Below are 19501 nucleotides of genomic sequence, written 5' to 3'. Positions count from 1 at the left end.
GTGGAGTATAAATTTTATCCCCTCCATCAGGAAATCTATCTGTTGGGTGCACATAGTGCTGTTTATCTCAAGCTGGGACTTTACAGCTGACATTCCCAGGTCATATCTGATGCTGGTAGAGAGGGACTGGACGTCCAAAGTTCCCATTGTCCAATTGGGTTGGACGTCCAGGCCCTCCAAAATGCCAATGATCTCCGTGGTATCTTTGATGTATGACCCGGTTCTCCTCACCACAGGCTGTAGTAGGGTATCGATATATTGGGAGAGGTTCGATGTAAGTGAACCTATTCCAGATATTATCGGACGACCTGGAGGGTTTTCCAGGCATTTGTGTATCTTGGGCAGACAGTAGAAGATGGGTAGTCTTTCCTGTGTGCCCAAGATAAAATTGCGTTCTTGTTCCGATAGGATGTTGCCTTTTAAGCCAACGTCACAATAGTTGGTCAGGATTTTCTTAAATTCCTGTTCTGGATTTCCCTTTGATTTCTGATAAGTAGTGGTATCCATCAGCTGTCTCAGGCATTCTTTGTCTTACTGTGTGGTATCTAAGACCACTATTGCCCCTCCCTTATCTGCAGGTCTTATTGTTACCTCCCAGCATGCCCGAACAGCCTTCAGCTATCAGTCTACAGCAGGGCATTGTGGGAGTTGTAGTTTTACAACAGCTGGAGGGCCGCAGGTTGAGCATGCCTTTATTAGATCAGTCGGGGGTCCTACAGCTGGGACACCCACGATCATGCAGCCCCCCTGAAATGAACGGAGAGGCTGCACCATTCATTTCTATGGGGATTCCAGAGATAGCTGAGCGCTGTACTCTGCAATCTTCAGAATTTCAACAGAAATTAATTGACTGGCCGCTCCATTCATTTCGGGGGGGGGGGGGGGGTATCGGCAGGGGATACGGGGGCCCCTGTTCTCGTGGTCCTACTCGGGGACCCCCACCGATCTTATAGTTATCCCCTATCCCTGCGATGGCTTACCTCCGGCACTCCAGCTGTGGTAAAACTACAACTCCCAAGATGCACACTTGCTTGGCTGTTTTCAGAACTCCATAGAAATGAATAGAGCATGCTGGGAGTTGTAGTTTCACCACAGCTGGAGTGCCGGACGTTGGCCCTCCCTGTTAATAACCCTTCAGTCATTTCTAGCAGATAGATTTACGCTGCCACAAATAACACTTATCATTTCCTGAACTATAGGAAAACGGTGCAACCATTGTAGATCCTTCTAATGACATCCGAATTGTTGGCATCATTACTGTGGCGATCTTATTAGGAATTTCACTAGCTGGCATGGAGTGGGAGGCTAAGGTAAGGACTACACCGAAAACTGATTCATTTCTTTTTTCAGGTGATTTATGCTCAGATTTAAAGGGGTTGTCCAGCCTTCAGTAAGTGATGACCTATCCTGAGGGCAGGCCATCACTACCTGATTCTCGAGGGGCTAAAACCCTGCACATCCGCTGTTCGGGTGTAGCGCCATTGCCAGAAATGGGAACTACATAGCTCCGTCAAGCTTATAGTGGAGGTAGCACTGCTCCCATTGACATCAACAGTTTATTGTGGAGGTGCGAGGTGTTAAACCTCCCGCCGATCAGCTGCTTGTTTACCTCTTCTGAGGATAAGCCATGTCTTAGTGAAAGCTGGACAATCCCTTTAATCAGCTGGCATTCAAATTGTAGGAGAGCGTATCATGTTATTAAAGGGGTTGTCCAGCCCGTTTCCTGCCCAGCAAGCATCGTGCATGCGCAGTAGTTGGTGAGTGTCAAACGGTTGCCACCTGTCCTGCTTGGCGTGCAGCATCAATTCTCTATGCATTTCGGATGTGGCAGGCGAGGGTGGCACGTGTCACAATCTTATCATAGTGTTTGATGTCATTTTTGCTAAATTGCAGCAACACAATTGTCCCAGCCGCAGAAGAAGTAAAAGGATACTAAGGTATCCAGAGGAAAATTAGGAGGACATATCGGCTTAAAGGGGTTGTGCCATAACATATTCTACATTTTTCAACCCAGCACCTGGATCTGAATACTTTTGTAATTGCATGTAGTTAAAAATTTAGTTTAGCGACAGAGTTATAATGTAACAATAACAAAGACGGGTGCACTCTGCGGTCTTACTAACCCTTAGGCTCCATTCACACGTCCGCAATGTGTTTTGCAGATACACGGAGCCACGGATCCGCAAAACACGGAAAGCGGCAATGTGCGTTCCGCATTCTGCGGACCGCACATTGCCGACACTAATAGAATATGCCTGTTCTTGTCCGCAATTGCGGACAAGAATAGGACATGTTCTATTTTTTTGCGGAAACGGAAGCACGGATGTGGAAGTGCGGATCCGCAAATGTGGATGCGGACAGCACATTCCGTCCCCATAGAGAATGAATGGGTCCGCACCCTTTCCGCAAAATTGCGGAAAGGATGCGGACCCATTTTGCGGACGTGTGAATGGAGCCTTATACTGAGAGATTAGCCAACATATCCTACTTGGAGGACATGTCTGAGCCCGAGCACCGCACCAAAGTTTCTCAAGTAGCTCGGGACCTAACGCTAAACCTACCTGTGCCGTATGGGCAATACCAGGAGCCAGTGGGCGAATTATAGGAGCGCAAGGTCGGACTCACAGCAATCTCCTAGCAACCTCCAGCATGTGACCATGCATACAATGTTATTGTTATATTATTTTTACTGTTTATCACATCCACACATTTGCTATACCGTGTAGCATGTCTATTGTGGTACTTGTGGTCCGCTGCAGGCATCCTCCATTGTATGCATTTTTGCTGGGGATTGCCATCAGCAAGGATCTGCCCCCCCCTCCCGGTATAGATGCACCACTGCATATGGGGTTGAGCTCTTCCTGCTTTTTAATACCACGCCAATCTGTAGTTAGCCACAGAGTTATTCAATTAAATGCAATGCCCACCGCTCCATTTTAGTAAATAGAATGGCGGTCATGCATCCACACAGGGGACTCATTGGTGGTCTTAGGCTACTTTCAAACTTGCGTTGTTATTTTCTCAATACCGGGGAAAAAAAAAATCCATTTAGTCCTCATGCATTCTGAATGGAAAGAAATCCGTTCGGGATGCATCAGGACGTCTTCCGTTGTGTGACCGGACACAAAACCGCTGCAAGCTGCTGTTTTGTGTCCGGTCATAAAAACGGAAATAAAACGGATCTGGCACTGAAAACAATGTAAGTCAATGGTGACGGATTCAGTTTTTTTTAGGAGCTTAAAAAAACGGATCTGTCACCTGTTGACTTTCAGTGTATTTAGTGACGGATCCGTTTTTTTCCGTTTTGATTTCACACAACCGCATCCTAATGGAATGGGTGCATCCTGATGTGCAAAATCAAAACAGATCCGTTTAATTCCGGTATTGAGATCCTCTACCGGATCTCAATACCGGAATTAACAACGCAAGTGTGAAAGTAGCCTTAGCGGTCAGACTCCCAGTGATCGTACATTTATTGTCTATTCTGTCGGTGGTAAATGTTGTTTGTGCAGCTATCTCTTTAAAGGACATCTGTCAGCAGATTTGTCCCTATGACACCGGCTGACCTGTTACATGTGCACTTGGCAGCTGAAGACATCTGTGTTGGTCCCATGTCCATATGTGTCCGCATTGCTGGGGAAAATGAGGTTTTAATATATGCAAATTAGCCTCTAGGAGCAACGGGGGCGTTGCCGTTACACCTAGAGGCTCTGCTCTCTCTGCAGTTGCCGCGCCCCCTGCACTTTGACAGATCCAGGCATGATCACATTTACACTGCCTGGTCCTGTCAATCAAAGTGCAGAGGACGTGGCAGTTGCAGAGAGAGCAGAGCCTCTAGGTGTAACGGTAACGCCCCCGTTGCTCCTAGAGGCTCATTTGCATATATGAAAACTTCATTTTACTCAGCAATGCGGACACATATGAACATGGGACCAACACAGATGCCTTCAGCTGCCAAGCGCACATGTAACAGGTCAGCCAGTGTCATAGGTACAAAGCTGCTGACAGATGCCCTTTAAGGTATTTTTTTTCCAAGTTGTGATATAGATATTGCACGCTATAGTGCACTACACAATCAAGTGCCTACAATGTCGTTTCTGTTTTCCTCAGGCTCAGGTTCTTTTCTTCATTGTGATTATGGTGTCATTTGTAAACTATTTGGTCGGGACAGTGATTCCGGCCACAGACGAGAAAAAAGCCAAAGGTTTCTTCAGCTACAGAGGTAAGTGTCGGCGATATGCCAATCATACCCTCTCTGCCAAGCTGGGAGCTGATCCTAAATGGAGCATTTCATGTAATCCCATACCTTCTTTAATGTATACGTATATACAGCTGACATCTTTGCCGAAAATTTTGTGCCTCAGTGGAGGGGCCCGGACGGCAGCTTCTTTGGAATGTTCTCCATTTTCTTTCCCTCCGCCACTGGGATTCTAGCTGGAGCGAACATCTCTGGAGATCTAAAGGTACAATGGATATCATAGATTGTTAAGTGTCATTCCTGTAGCTCCTGCAGTATACAGTCACCCCTAAGTTACATTGCAAAAAGCTCCGCTCATTTGCCACCGTCAACTTTTTGGAAACATTCACATTTTTTAAGACTTTTTTTTTTTTCCTTTTGCTGTATTCCACATGGAAATACACAGTATTTGTCCCTTCACACATACTAAACAGGGACCTATTTTACTTACAACTAAGGACCGCGACCTGAATGTCAAGATTAGATTGGGAGTTGCCGATTCGGATTTCTAACGCACGCGCACATTATGTCGGCTTAGAATTCGGAAGGCATGCATTATTTTTATCTCATTTTCAAGTGCTGGTCTTATAATTGTTTTTGTATTCTTTTTTTTCTCACTCAGGACCCAGCCGTGGCTATTCCTAAAGGCACTCTGATGGCCATCTTCTGGACGACCGTCTCTTATCTGATTATATCTGCCACTATCGGTATAGAGGTTTAATAGATAACTACACGTGATATGCGCAATTTTACCCTGTATCCAGTTATTAGCCGAAATGACTTTCTATACATGCTTACCTGTAGACAGAAGCAGATATTCCAACAGAGGTATACGTCAGGAGGAATTCCCAATATATACCTCTGATGGCAAAAATGTGGCGTCCATTGCTGATAGGCTTCCATGTTGCTGCGCAGTATAAGTTTTTTTTACTGGGTGCCTTTGTATGAAATAGCACTGAAGACCGCACCATTGTATTCAACAGAAAAAAAGGTGTGCCGAAATACACTGCTTTGGCCTCTGTCGGGTAAATAGGGGCCTGTAAATATCTGTGATGTATGCAGCAGGAGATTTTCTGGCGCAAATGGACATTGCAAGCACAGTGTGAATTCACTGATTAGTCAAATACACATGAATTGCATTTTTCTCCCCCCGTTGCAGGCTCCTGTGTGGTTCGAGACGCCTCCGGCAGTATAAATGACACCATTATTGAGGGAGGCACCAACTGTGTTGGGCTGGCATGTGACTACGGATGGAACTTCACCAGCTGCGCCCTTAAACAGAACTGTAAATACGGGCTGATAAATTATTACCAGGTGATCCTGTTGCGTTTGATGCACAAATCTCCGTTCTAAATGTTGCCTCTTCATACTAAGCAGGGGCGTTACTAGAAATGACTGGGCCTAATAGAAAAATGTTCAAATCTTCCTCCCCCCAACCAGCATGCAGGTCACGATATCTACACCCCCACCAGGACACAGGCCACCATCTCTGTGCCCCCACCCACCAGCACACAGATCACCATCTCTGTGCCCCCACCCACCAGCACACAGATCACCATCTCTGTGCCCCCACCCACCAGCACACAGGTCACCATTTCTGTGCCCCTATCCACCAGGACACAGATCACCATTTCTGTGCCCCCACCCACCAGCACACAGGTCATCACCATCTCTGTGCCCCCACCCACCAGGACACAGGCCACCATCTCTGTGCCCCTATCCACCAGGACACAGGGCACCATCTCTGTGCCCCCACCCACCAGCACACAGGTCACCATTTCTGTGCCCCTATCCACCAGGACACAGGGCACCATCTCTGTGCCCCCACCCACCAGGACACAGGCCACCATCTCTGTGCCCCCACCCACCAGGACACAGGCCACCATCTCTGCGCCACCACCCACCAGCACACAGGTCACAATCTCTGTGCCCCCACCCACCAAGGACACAGTTCACCATCTCTGTGCCCCCACCCACCAGGACATAGGCCACCATTTCTGCGCCCCCACCCACCAGGACACAGACCACCATCTCTGTGCCCCCACCCACCAGCACACAGATCAACATCTCTGCGCCCCCACCCACCAGCACACAGGTCACCATCTGTGTGCCCCCACCCACCAGCACACAGGTCACCACCCCTGGCCCCCACCCACCAGCACACAGATCACCATCTCTGTGCCCCCACCCACCAGTACACAGGTCACCATCTCTGTGCCCCCACCCACCAGCACACAGGTCACCACCCCTGGCCCCCACCCACCAGCACACAGGTCACCATCTCTGCGGCCCCACCCACCAGGACACAGGTCACCAACTCTGCGCCCCCACCCACCAGTACACAGGTCACCACCCCTGGCCCCCACCCACCAGCACACAGGTCACCATCTCTGCGCCCCCACCCACCAGTACACAGGTCACCATCTCTGCGCCCCCACCCACCAGTACACAGGTCACCATCTCTGCGCCCCCACCAACCAGCACACAGGTCACCATCTCTGTGGCCCCACCCACCAGGACACAGGACACCAACTTTTTAACCCCTTCCCCACCAGCACACAAGTCACTATCTCTGCACTGGTTGCCATCAGAGCAATGTTTATCTGCTGAAGACATATGACACTTACTGACACAATATGCTGCCACCTGGTGTTCAAGACACATACCAATGTGAATGTCCACCTAATGATCTGAGTGCTGCTGGTCACACATGCTCAGTCACTTCCCACAGCCAGGTCTCTGGATAGTCATCTTCTGCCTTCTGCAGAACAGCCAATAGAAATAGCTTTCTGCTTGTCAGGTCAGCAGTAGAGCCACTACGATAGCATGGCGGTATAGCTGAGATGGCTCATTCTGCTGGGAAAGTAAGAAGGGACTATATTGTCAGCTGCCAGAGGGGGGAGGAGACCTATTCAGGCCAGAGCCTTTCCCCAGATTAGCAGTAGCACCAAAGGGGGACAAAAAGTATTTGTATGCTAACACTGTAAATTACTTTAAACCTGCTATTAACAGCATTTCCAGGACTTTTGGTATAAAAATGATTCATGGGATAACCCCTTTACAGAATGTGTGTATTTTGCAGGCTATGAGCATGGTATCTGGATTTGCTCCCCTTGTTACTGCTGGGATTTTTGGGGCCACTCTGTCCTCTGCTTTGGCTTGTCTTGTCTCAGCCCCTAAAGTATTTCAGGTACAGTATACTCAGTATGTATGTGTTCATGAGCGGGATCATATGCGAATGTATGTTATATGTATAATAGTGTACCCATGGATCTGATTAGAGATTTACCAGAAGGCCATTAACCCTAGAAGCCTGGAGCAGCCATGGAAGTGCCACCTTGTTGTGGGTCTAAAGATCCCCCCATACACATTCCGCCAAACCTGCCATCAATCTAATGTGTACGGGGAACTCCCGCCTTTCTCTGATTTTGGAGGAGAAAAGGATCAGGCGCTTTGAATTTCAGCACTTGATCTTTTTGTTTTCCTGGGTGATAAGCGACTTCCAGAGGTGTTCGGCAGCAGTTTTCCCCAGTCTACCCACTGACAACACATACACGCTCATCCGAACTGAGCATGCATGTGTAATGCGAATTGGAAGAGATAGTTGTTAGAAGAATGAGCTGATAGGCATCAAAGGTGTATAGACTCCCTTAGATGAGACTCTGTTCACACTGGCATTTCCGTGGCAAGAACTAATGAGCGAACCCCCAACTTCTCTCTTATCTGGAGTATTCAGCATCAAATTTCCCCCCCGCCGCCCCTACCCAGTGCAGAACTGGAAGACCTGGGCAATGAACAATGCTGGTGGATTTCCACTAGTGGTGTGTGGTCAGGATACTAAACTGTTGGCCCTGCCATAGTCACATGCACCATCCCGGTTAGCCCGACAGGGAATCCAAACGCATCCGTTCAGAACGGATCCGGTTGTATTAACTCTAAAATGAGCAAGACGGCACTAAAACCATAAGTCAATGGGCGCGGAATCCGGCACCATTGACTTACATTGTTTCATGCCGGATCTGTCTTGATCAGTATCCCATCATGCACACAAAAACGCTGCTTGCGGTGGTTTGGTGTCCAGCATGGGAACGCAACAAAACAGATTCGACAATGAATGGGGACAAAACTGAAGCGTTTTCCTCCAGGTTTTGAGATCCTCTGACGGGTCTCAATACCGGAAAGAAAAAGGCAGATGTGAAAGTAGCCTTAGACGCTGTCTGAATATTACACAGGACTATTAAATCTGCCCAATGTTACTACGGCCTAACTTTTCCTGGTTGTCGGTGTCCTATATTATTTTTGTTCCCTGTGTTCGCGCAGTGTCTCTGTAAGGACAATTTGTACCCGTTGATCGGCTTCTTTGGGAAAGGATATGGGAAGAACAATGAGCCAATTCGTGGATACCTTCTAACTTTTCTCATCGCAAGCGCATTCATTCTGATTGGTATGTCAGCCATATTACATTGCTACCAGATGATGGATGAAAAAGTATTCATACCCCTTGAACTTTTCCACATTTGCGCACGTTACACCCACAAACTTAAATGTATTTGATTGGGATTTTATGTGATAGAAAAACACAAAGTAACAATTATGATATGTGTTAAGTGAAAAGAAAATGATCAATGGTTTTCATAATTTTTCATAAATAAAAATCTGGAAAGTGTTGTGTGCATTTGTATTCAATAGTCACCTTCCGCTGCAATTACAGCTGCAAGTCTTTTGGGGTACGTCTCTACAAGCTTTAGACATCTAGAGGCTGAAATGTTTGCCGAAATAGCTCAAGCTCAGTCAGATTAAGGCCAGGTTTGTGGAGAACATAACTAATAGTTGTCCTGTGGACAGATTCTCCCACCTGAGTTGTGGATCTCTTCAGCTCCTCCAAAGTGACCATGGGCCTCTTGGCTGCTTCTCTAATTAGTGCTCTCGTTGCCTAGGCTGTCAGTTTAGGTGGACAGTCATGTCTTTGTAGGTTTGCAGCTGTGCCATACTCCTTCCATTTTCGGATGATGGACAGTGCTCCGTGAGATGTTCAGAGCCTGGGATATTTTGTTTATATCATAACCCTGCTTTACACTTCTCTACAACTTTATCCCTGACCTGTCTGGTGTGTTCCTTGGATTTCATGATACTGTTAAGTTTGTGGGTGTAATGTGAATAAATGTGGAAAAGTTCAAGGGCTATGAATACTTTTTCAAGGCACTGTAGATAGTTAGAGAAATAGATATGAGATAATAGATATTAGAGATATTAAATAGATGGACAGAGAGATAGGAAATAGATAGATAATAGATAGATAATAGATATAACATCATACAGCGCATGTCTTTCTAATAAACCTACAAGCAACCCTGTACCTCACATGGATCCAGAGATCTAGTCATTCATTACTCAAATTGTTCTGCTAGATTTATTTCAGACTGGCAGCTGAGGGGGCGTGTCTTTTTTTGGGGGGTGTCCTTTCTGCTGTAGCTTTTTCCCTGTAACTGCCACAGCTTCTAATAGAATATATGGCTGGTGGCAGTTGAAGATTGAGCATGTGCAGCCACCTCAGTGAGGTGGACAAGAAATAAGGAAAAAAAGAAACAGCAGGTGGCGCTAGACAGATACATTTTATTGAATAACTTGCAGGCTCTACCAAATTTTTTATTACATGCAATTACAAAAGTATTCAGATCCAGGTGCTGGTTTGAAAAATGTAGAATGTGTTTCATGGTACAACTCCTCTAAGGCCTACATACACTTTCAATATCTGTTGGCCGAAGACCATTACTCAGTGATTATTTTTCTTGCAGGTGAACTGAACACCATTGCTCCCATCATCTCGAATTTCTTTCTGTGTTCCTATGCTCTGATTAATTTCAGTTGTTTCCATGCATCGATCACTAATTCACCAGGTAAGTGTTCACTTTTTATAATTTTATGATAACATAAGTTGTCATAACACAACACAAGTTACACTTTTTTTTATTTTAAAGAGGTTGATGCATCTCACAAATTGGTGGCACATTGCTAGGATATGCCACCAATGTCTGATAGCTGCAGGTCCACACCTATCTCTTAAAAGGAGCCTGCAAAGTGAAGGAGAGTGCACCGCCCATGCATGGCCGTCCTCTATTAATTTTGAAGGGATTGCCAAAAATAGCCAAGTCCCGTAGAAATGAATGAGAAGCGCATCGCGCAAATGTGGCCACTATTCTATTCACTTCTATGGGGCTGACGGAAATAGCTAAGCCAGAGCTCGGCTATTTTCGGCAGTCCCATAGAAATAAATAGAGTGCAGCCGTGCATACACGGTGCACCCTCTGGCACTTTGCAGAATTCGTACAAGAGATAGGTGTGGGTCCCAGAGGTAGGACCCGCACCTATCAGACATTGGTGGCATATCCTAGTGATATGCCACCAATGTGTGAGATGGGACAACCCCTTTAAGTTTTTGATCCCTGCCTTTCAAAAGCCACAACTCTCTTACTATTCCATTCACATAACTGAGGGCTTCAGGCTTGGTTTTTTTGCAGGACAAGTTTTAATAGCACCAATAAAATTCCATACAATGTATTGGGAAGCTGGAAAAAATATTAATGGAATGGAATAAAAAATAAATAAATATGTAATCTCCCATTGTTTTACAGGTTTGAAATTTATGGGATTGACTGGGAGATAAATATGACAATTTAGCTTTATTCTGTGGGTCAATAGAATTACAGCGATATCAGATTTTCAGGGTGTGTTGTTTTAATGCTCTTAAAAAATAAAAAACGGGAGACGTAGCGCCAGAAAAAAATGGTGGTTCTAGCATTTTGATATTATTCGTTACGGCATTCACTGTAAAAGATTACCCTTTTTTTATTTTATTTTTTGGGCCCCTCTAGGGAACTTAAACACTCGATCATTAGATAACTTGTGCCATAGACTGTATAGTACACTGTTGCAGTCTATGGTCAAATTAGAATGTTTCTATTAAAGGGGGTGTCTGAGAAAATGATACATTTTACCAATACCCCTAAATGCTGTGAAAATAAAAAAGTTGACATACTTTGGCACAGTTTTTTTCACTGCCAATTTGGTCCCTTTCCCGCCATTTGTTTACAGACAGCAGCAGTGATGTTACCGCTACAACCAATAACCGTCCTCAGCGACAGATTTAAACGAGCCCCAACATGTACGGTAGAGGTTGCCAAGGAGGTAAAATAAATTGGTGGAAGAGGGTTGCTGGACAGCGCGTAAAAGGACTAAAGAAAACCACTCCTCTTTTTACAGTCCACTGTTCCAGTGCCACAGCTCCCATCATTTTTGGTCGCTGACGGACTGACTGCAGCAGTGACGTATGCATGTATGGCACGTGAGCACTGCGGAATGGTAGGACTGTGAAAGAGTGTGCGGTTTTTTTCTTTTTTTTACACATTGTCCAGCCACCCTGTGATTTTTTGGAGTAATCAGACAACCCCTTTAATTAGTCTAAAGGTTTAAAGTTTAGAGCAAGAGGCCGTCATAGTTTCTCCAGAAAACCTAGTTCTGGATATTTGCTGAACCATCCAACCCACAGGGCACACTCCTGATTGATCAAGAGTAAGCAGATGGCAGACGTTTCCTCACCTCACTACGTGCCTGATTGCTGCAGACCATTTCGACCACAGGCTGCCTACCACTTTAACCCTTAAAGGGGCACTCCAAGATTAGAAAAAAAACTAACTGATGCTTTCTAAAAACAGTGCTATGCCTGTCTACAGGTTATGTGTGGTACTGCAGCTCAGCCCCATTTACTTCAATGAAGTGGAGCTGCAATACCAGACACAACCCGTGCACAGGGTTGGCGCTGTTTTTGGAAGAAAGTCGCCATGGTTTTAGGATTTTGTACAACCCTTTTAAAGACATTTGAAACTTTTTTTTGGGTGTCGGGGAGAACACAGTAGAGTTTATAGATGTATTGTAACATAAAATAACATACAATATGACGGTAGAATAGTAATAACTCACTATAGTAATCATCTAAATAATTCCCCTTCAGGATGGAGACCTTCATTTAAGTATTACAATAAATGGGCCTCCTTGTTTGGAGCAGTCATTTCTGTCGTCATCATGTTCCTCCTGGCCTGGGAGTGCGCCCTGATTGCTATTGGCATTGTCATCTTTCTATTGGCGTACGTCCTGTACAAGAAGCCTGGTAAGTGGCCATCACATTTCTGTAAGCTTCTATTGTTGGGGTTTGTAAAAAATCACCATGAAATTCAGTCTTTGTAGCGCACTTTACAGTTTCCTATTGGCCAACACGTAACAGCTCGCGGTGGCCAATAGGAAGCAGAAATTACTGATGGAAGTTTGTGCCATATTCCGCCCCAAAATTCCTCTGGTGGCGGCTGCGTGTAGTGTTCATCTACCATTGCAGCAACCTTGCCACTTCCTTTCTTGTTGTGGGGGCCGGACAGAAGCCGCTTGGAAGCCACAGTAGGTGTTCTCAAGCTGGACCGCAACAAAGTGAAAAACTGCGGTAGGATCCGCGGCAATTTCTACCGTAGACTACACAGAGGATTTTTGCAAGCTGTCAATTTGTGTTTTCTTTGAATCCCATCATCTGACAGTTCATGTGTAGTTGTAATCTTTGATCTCCTGACCTCATAAACACTCATTATAGTTAATTTCTTATCAATCCCTGTGACGGTGAACATGACGTTCTATATATCATGATGTATACGGTCTTATTTCTCCAGATATCTGTACTTATTACAGTAATATATATATATATATATATATAAGATATAAAGGGGTTTTCCGGTCCTTTTACATGAGCTACCTATTCTCAGGATAGACCATCGGTATCTGATCGTCAGGGGTCCAACACCCTGCACCACTGCCAGCTCTTCTGCAGTAGCTCTGACACTGGAACTACACAGCGCCATCCATCATGTAGAGGACAGAGCTGGTTACTGCAGTGCTGTATGACGATATAGTCCCAGCGCCGGCTTCCGGTGCCAGTAGATCAGCGAGGGTGTGGGGTGTCTGATGCCCGCCGATCAGACATTGATGCCCTGTCCTTAGGATAGGCCATCTCTATAAACGGACTGGAAAACCTTTACTGTGTGTATGTAATATGAGATTTGACATGGGGAACTATTTTGCTTTTATTTACCGCACAGAGGCAAACTGGGGCTCCTCTGTGCAGGCAGGATCCTATAACATGGCTCTGTCTTACTGTGTGGGGCTTAACCAAGTGGAGGATCACATCAAAAATTTCAGGTGAATATAACAGTTTTTTTTTTTTTTTAAAGAATCATCACATTCTACCAGAACACTGGCATGCAGCCTTTGTAAATGACCCCCATAGACTTAGGCTTACTTTTACTTTAAGAAAAAAATAAGGGGTTGGGTCAGCACAGCAGGTGCAGATCACTATGGCGAAATACATATACAAACGGAAAATGCAAATGTGATCGCACTACTTTTACTTTAGCTTTCCGTTTGTCAGATCCGTTCAGGGCTCTCACAGGCGGTCCAAAACGGATCTGTTTTGCCCTAATGCATTCTGAATGGAAAGGGATCCGCTCAGAATGCATCAGTTTGCCTCCGTTCCGTCTCCATTCCGCTTTGGAGGCGGACACCAAAATACTGCCTGCAGCGTTTTGCTCTCCGTCTGACGAAACTGAGCCAAACGGATCCATCCTGACGCACAATGTAAGTCAATGGAGGACGGATCCGTTTTCTATGACACAATCTGGCACAATAGAAAATGGATCCGTCCTCCATTGACTTTTAATAGTGTTCAAGACGGATCCGTCTTGGCTATGTTACAGATAATACAAATGGATCCGTTCTGAACGGATGCAATGGTTGCATTATCTGAACGGATCCGTCTGTGCAGATCCATGACAGATCCGAACCAAACGCGAGTGTGAAAGTAGCCTTAGATGATAAAATTCTGACTACCATCATCCACCACTGGTGGGCGCTGAATGCATACTGCTGACACACTAAGGCTATTTTTACACTTGCGTTGTTGTTGTTTTCCGGTATTGAGATCCGGCAGAGGATCTCAATACCAGAGAAAAAAAATTCCGTTTAGTCCTCATGCATTCTGAATGGAAAGAGATCTGTTCGGGATGCATCAGGACGTCTTCCGTTCCGGCAGCATTCCGTTTTGTGACCGGACACAAAACCGCTGCAAGCTGCAATTTTTGTCTGGCCATAAAAAACGAAAAAAAACAAAAAACGGATCCGGCACTGAAAACAATGTAAGTCAATGGTGATGGATCCGTTTTTTATGGAGCCTAAAAAAACGGATCCATCACCCATTGACTTTCAATGTATTTAGTGACGGATCCGTTTTTTCCCATTTTGATTTCACACAACCGCATCGTAACGGAACGGGTGCATCCTGATGTGCAAAGTCAAAACGGATCCGTTTAATGCGAATTTACAACGCAAACGTGAAAGTAGCCTTAGTTCAATGATAACACAGTACACACTGAGCTCTTTAGCTCCATCTAGTGGTGGCAGCCGGCAGCTAGAATATCATTTGATATAGTAACTAAAAGTGAGCGTGGCCACTGGTATTCTTCTGATAACGTCTGATGTGTACATGACATTTTGATTCACTGTTACATCCTCTCTGTGTAGACCACAGTGTTTAGTCCTGACAGGACCTCCAAATTTCCGGCCAGCTCTGGTGGATTTTGTAGGAACATTTACAAAAAAGCAAAGCCTAATGATCTGTGGGAACGTAATCATTGTAAGTACAAAGCGGATCCTTGCATATAATTATAAAATAGAGCTTAAAGGGGTCCTCTCACTTCAGCAAGTGGCATTTACCATGTAGAGAAAGTTAATACAAGGCACTTACTAATGTATTGTGATTGTCCATATTGCTTCCTTTGCTGGCTGGATTCATTTTTCCATCCCATTATACACTGCTTGTATCCAGGGGTTACGACCACATTGCAATCCAGCAGCGGTGGTCGTGCTGCCGCCTTGGGAGCGCACATAGGCTGGTGCTTTTTCCTATAGTGTGGAAGCACGGCCACCACTGCGCCTCTCTTCCATCTGTTTGTAGGGTAGCAAGAAGAGGGACTGAGATTTCTATAAGGGCTCATTCAGACGGCCGTATGTGTTTTGCGGTACGCAAATTGCGGATCCGCAAAACACGGATACCGGCCCGTGTGTGTTCCGCAATTTGCGGACCACACATGGCCGTCACTCTCATAGAAAATGCCTATTCTTGTCCGCAAGAATAGGAACAACGGATGCGGACAGCATCTTTTGCGGCCCCATTGAAATGAATGGATCCGCACCCATTCCGCAAGTCAGTGCATAGAGATTTTTGCAGCTTCCATTGCGTTCAATATTAGCTGTATGAATTCCTATGCACTGAGCTCCCCCTAGTGGTGGCTGCAGGCAGACAATTTTCTCTACAGAGTCAAGAGAAAGGGATTAAACAGGTATGAAGGAGAAATAGCAATAAATGTATGACAAGTCAGTGTGAGCGAGGTTTCAGTCTAGTGCACAGTGGTACATGTTTATTAAAAAATTCTCAACTTTTCTACTTAAAAAAGTGTTGGAAAAGGTCCGACCTGCTGTTTTTAGTCTAAACCAGATTCATCGGCAGGGTGCACACCGGTTAGGGATATTGGCTCACCGCATGCATGGTGTTTTATGGTGCACATATTGAACAATAAGTACATTTGCCAGATTTCTGTTTACACCCCAGACTATTAGTGTAGAAGATGGGCAATCCCTTTAAGTGCAAGTACTTATAAATACCACATATTCTACTTTGTGCCACATATAAAAGTACTTAAAGGTAACACTTCATTTCTCTTACATAGGGCCCACGGAAACAAAAACTCCAAGAGCTGAACTCAGACGGCCATGTCAAGTGGCTAAATAAGAGAAAGATTAGAGCCTTTTACACGGGACTGATCGCTGATGACCTACGCAGCGGGGCCCAGATGCTCATTCAGGTAGTGATGTTCGCTCCTCCATCTCTTTCAGAATAAGGCCTCATGCACGTGACCGTAGCTTTGATTTGCGTCCGATCCACATTTTTTGCAGATCACACGCAGACCCATTCATTTCTATGGGATTTTATCCATGTGCTGTCTGTATCCCTGTGTACTTTTTTGCTAAATATATTCCTGTCCATTTTGCGGAAAAGAATAGCCAGATCTAGTAGGAAAATGCGGAATGCACACGACCTGTATCCATATTTTACAGATCCGCAGGTGCATCTAACCTAAGTGTCATATTGGCCCATCACAAAAGATCAGAATTCACAGACAATGGGGGTCATTTATTAAGACCGGCATTTTAGACGCCGGTCTTAATAACCCCTATAGCTGACGGTGGATCCGCCAAGGTTATGAAGAGGCGCCGGCCTCTACATAACTTTGGCGTATCCAGCGCCAGTCTAAGTGTAAGACAACTTCCTTGCTGTGTTACATTTAGACAATTTTCTATACATAATACACACCTCAGCTGCTGCAGGAGATCATAATACGCACCTCAGCCGCTGCAGACCTTCATAATACACACCTCAGCCGCTGCAGACCTTCATAATACACACCTCAGCTGCTGCAGAACATCATAATACACACCTCAGCCGCTGCAGACCTTCATAACACACACCTCAGCCGCTGCAAGAGATCATAATACACACCTCAGCTGCTGCAGACCTTCATAATACACACCTCAGCTGCTGCAGACCTTCATAATACACACCTCAGCTGCTGCAGGAGATTATAATACAAACCTCCGCTGCTGCAGAACACCATAATACACACCTCAGCCGCTGCAGGAGATCATAATACACACCTCAACCGCTGCAGACCTTCATAATACACACCTCAGCTGCTGCAGGAGATCATAATACACACCTCAGCTGCTGCAGATCTTCATAATACACACCTCAGCCGCTGCAGACCTTCATAATGCACACCTCAGCTGCTGCAGATCTTCATAATACACACCTCAGCCGCTGCAGGAGATTATAATACAAACCTCAGCTGCTGCAGAACACCATAATACACACCTCAGCCGCTGCACAACATCATAATACACACCTCAGCCGCTGCACAACATCATAATACACACCTCAGCTGCTGCAGAACATCATAATACACACCTCAGCTGCTTCAGAACATCATAATACACACCTCAGCTACTACAGAACATCATAATTCACACCTCAGCCGCTGCAGAACATCATAATACACACCTCAGCCGCTGCAGACCTTCATAATACACACCTCAGCTACTGCAGGAGATCATAATACATACCTCAGCTGCTGCAGAACATCATAATACACACCTCAGCCGCTGCAGACCCTCATAATACACACCTCAGCTGCTACAGAACCTCGTAATACACCCCTCAGCTGCTGCAGAACCTCATAATGCACACCTCAGCTGCTGCAGAAACTCATAATACATACCTCAGCTGCTGCAGAACATCATAATGCACACCTCAGCTGCTGCAGGAGATCATAATACACACCTCAGCTGCTGCAGAAACTCATAATACACACCTCAGCTGCTGCAGAACCTCATAATACACACCTCAGCTGCTTCAGAACCTCATAATACACACCTCAGCTGCTACAGAACCTCATAATACACACCTCAGCTGCTGCAGAACCTCATAATACACACCTCAGCTGCTGCAGGAGATCATAATACAGACCTCAGCTGCTGCAGACCCTCATAATACACAACTCAGCTGCTGCAGAACCGCATAATGCACACCTCAGCTGCTGCAGAACATCATAATACACACCTCAGCTGCTGTAGAACATCATAATACACACCTCAGCTTCTGCAGAACCTCATAATACACACCTCAACTGCTGCAGAACCTCCTGATACACACCTCAGTTGCTGCAGAACCTCATAATGCACATCTCAGCCGCTGCAGACCTTCATAATATACACCTCAGCTGCTGCAGAAACTCATAATACACACATCAGCTGCTGCAGAACCTCATAATGCACACCTCAGCTGCTACAGAACATCATAATTCACACCTCAGCTACTGCAGGAGATCATAATACATACCTCAGCTGCTGCAGAACATCCTAATACACACTTCAGCCACTGCAGACCCTCATAATACACACCTCAGCTACTGCAGGAGATCATAATACATACCTCAGCTGCTGCAGAACATCATAATACACACTTCAGCCGCTGCAGGAGATCATAATACACACTTCAGCCGCTGCAGACCCTCATAATACACACCTCAGCTGCTGCAGAACATCATAATACACACTTCAGCCGCTGCAGACCCTCATAATACACACCTCAGCTGCAACAGAACCTCGTAATACACCCCTCAGCTGCTGCAGAACCTCATAATGCACACCTCAGCTGCTGCAGAAACTCATAATACATACCTCAGCTGCTGCAGAACATCATAATGCACACCTCAGCTGCTGCAGGAGATCATAATACACACCTCAGCTGCTGCAGAAACTCATAATACACACCTCAGCTGCTGCAGAACCTCATAATACACACCTCAGCTGCTGCAGAACCTCATAATACACACCTCAGCTGCTGCAGAACCTCATAATACACACCTCAGCTGCTGCAGGAGATCATAATACACACCTCAGCTGCTGCAGAACCTCATAATACAGACCTCAGCTGCTGCAGAACCTCATAATACAGACCTCAGCTGCTGCAGGAGATCATAATACACACCTCAGCTGCTGCAGAACCTCATAATACACACCTCAGCTGCTGCAGAAACTCATAATACACACCTCAGCTGCTGCTGAAACTCATAATACATACCTCAGCTGCTGCAGGAGATCATAATACACACCTCAGCTGCTGCAGAAACTCATAATACACACCTCAGCTGCTGCAGAACCTCATAATACACACCTCAGCTGCTGCAGAACCTCATAATACACACCTCAGCTGCTGCAGAACCTCATAATACACACCTCAGCTGCTGCAGGAGATCATAATACACACCTCAGCTGCTGCAGAACCTCATAATACAGACCTCAGCTGCTGCAGAACCTCATAATACAGACCTCAGCTGCTGCAGGAGATCATAATACACACCTCAGCTGCTGCAGAACCTCATAATACACACCTCAGCTGCTGCAGAAACTCATAATACACACCTCAGCTGCTGCTGAAACTCATAATACATACCTCAGCTGCTGCAGAACCTCATAGTATACATCTCAGCTGCTGTAGAACATCATAATACACACCTCAGCTGCTGCATAACCTCCTAATACACACCTCAGCTGCTGCAT

At 45.7% G+C, this 19501-nt stretch overlaps 1 protein-coding gene across 1 annotated transcript in view; it reads left to right on the top strand.

The window, feature by feature from the left end:
• SLC12A3 (solute carrier family 12 member 3) overlaps window positions 1-19501 on the top strand; it is a 45605-nt gene that overhangs the window by 9599 nt on the left and 16505 nt on the right. Inside the window, exons 6-17 of the mRNA XM_040409312.1 lie at window positions 1200-1310; window positions 4111-4222; window positions 4333-4463; window positions 4860-4944; window positions 5397-5551; window positions 7320-7427; window positions 8558-8681; window positions 10033-10134; window positions 12246-12401; window positions 13372-13471; window positions 14849-14960; window positions 16054-16188. Of these exons, the coding sequence (XP_040265246.1) occupies window positions 1200-1310; window positions 4111-4222; window positions 4333-4463; window positions 4860-4944; window positions 5397-5551; window positions 7320-7427; window positions 8558-8681; window positions 10033-10134; window positions 12246-12401; window positions 13372-13471; window positions 14849-14960; window positions 16054-16188 (1431 nt within the window). The remainder of the gene's footprint in view (window positions 1-1199; window positions 1311-4110; window positions 4223-4332; window positions 4464-4859; window positions 4945-5396; window positions 5552-7319; window positions 7428-8557; window positions 8682-10032; window positions 10135-12245; window positions 12402-13371; window positions 13472-14848; window positions 14961-16053; window positions 16189-19501) is intronic.

The sequence above is a fragment of the Bufo bufo genome, chromosome 10 (genome assembly GCF_905171765.1).
Source record: "Bufo bufo chromosome 10, aBufBuf1.1, whole genome shotgun sequence".
In the NCBI taxonomy this organism is placed as follows: domain Eukaryota; kingdom Metazoa; phylum Chordata; class Amphibia; order Anura; family Bufonidae; genus Bufo; species Bufo bufo.
This window is presented reverse-complemented; position numbering and strand designations above follow the sequence as displayed.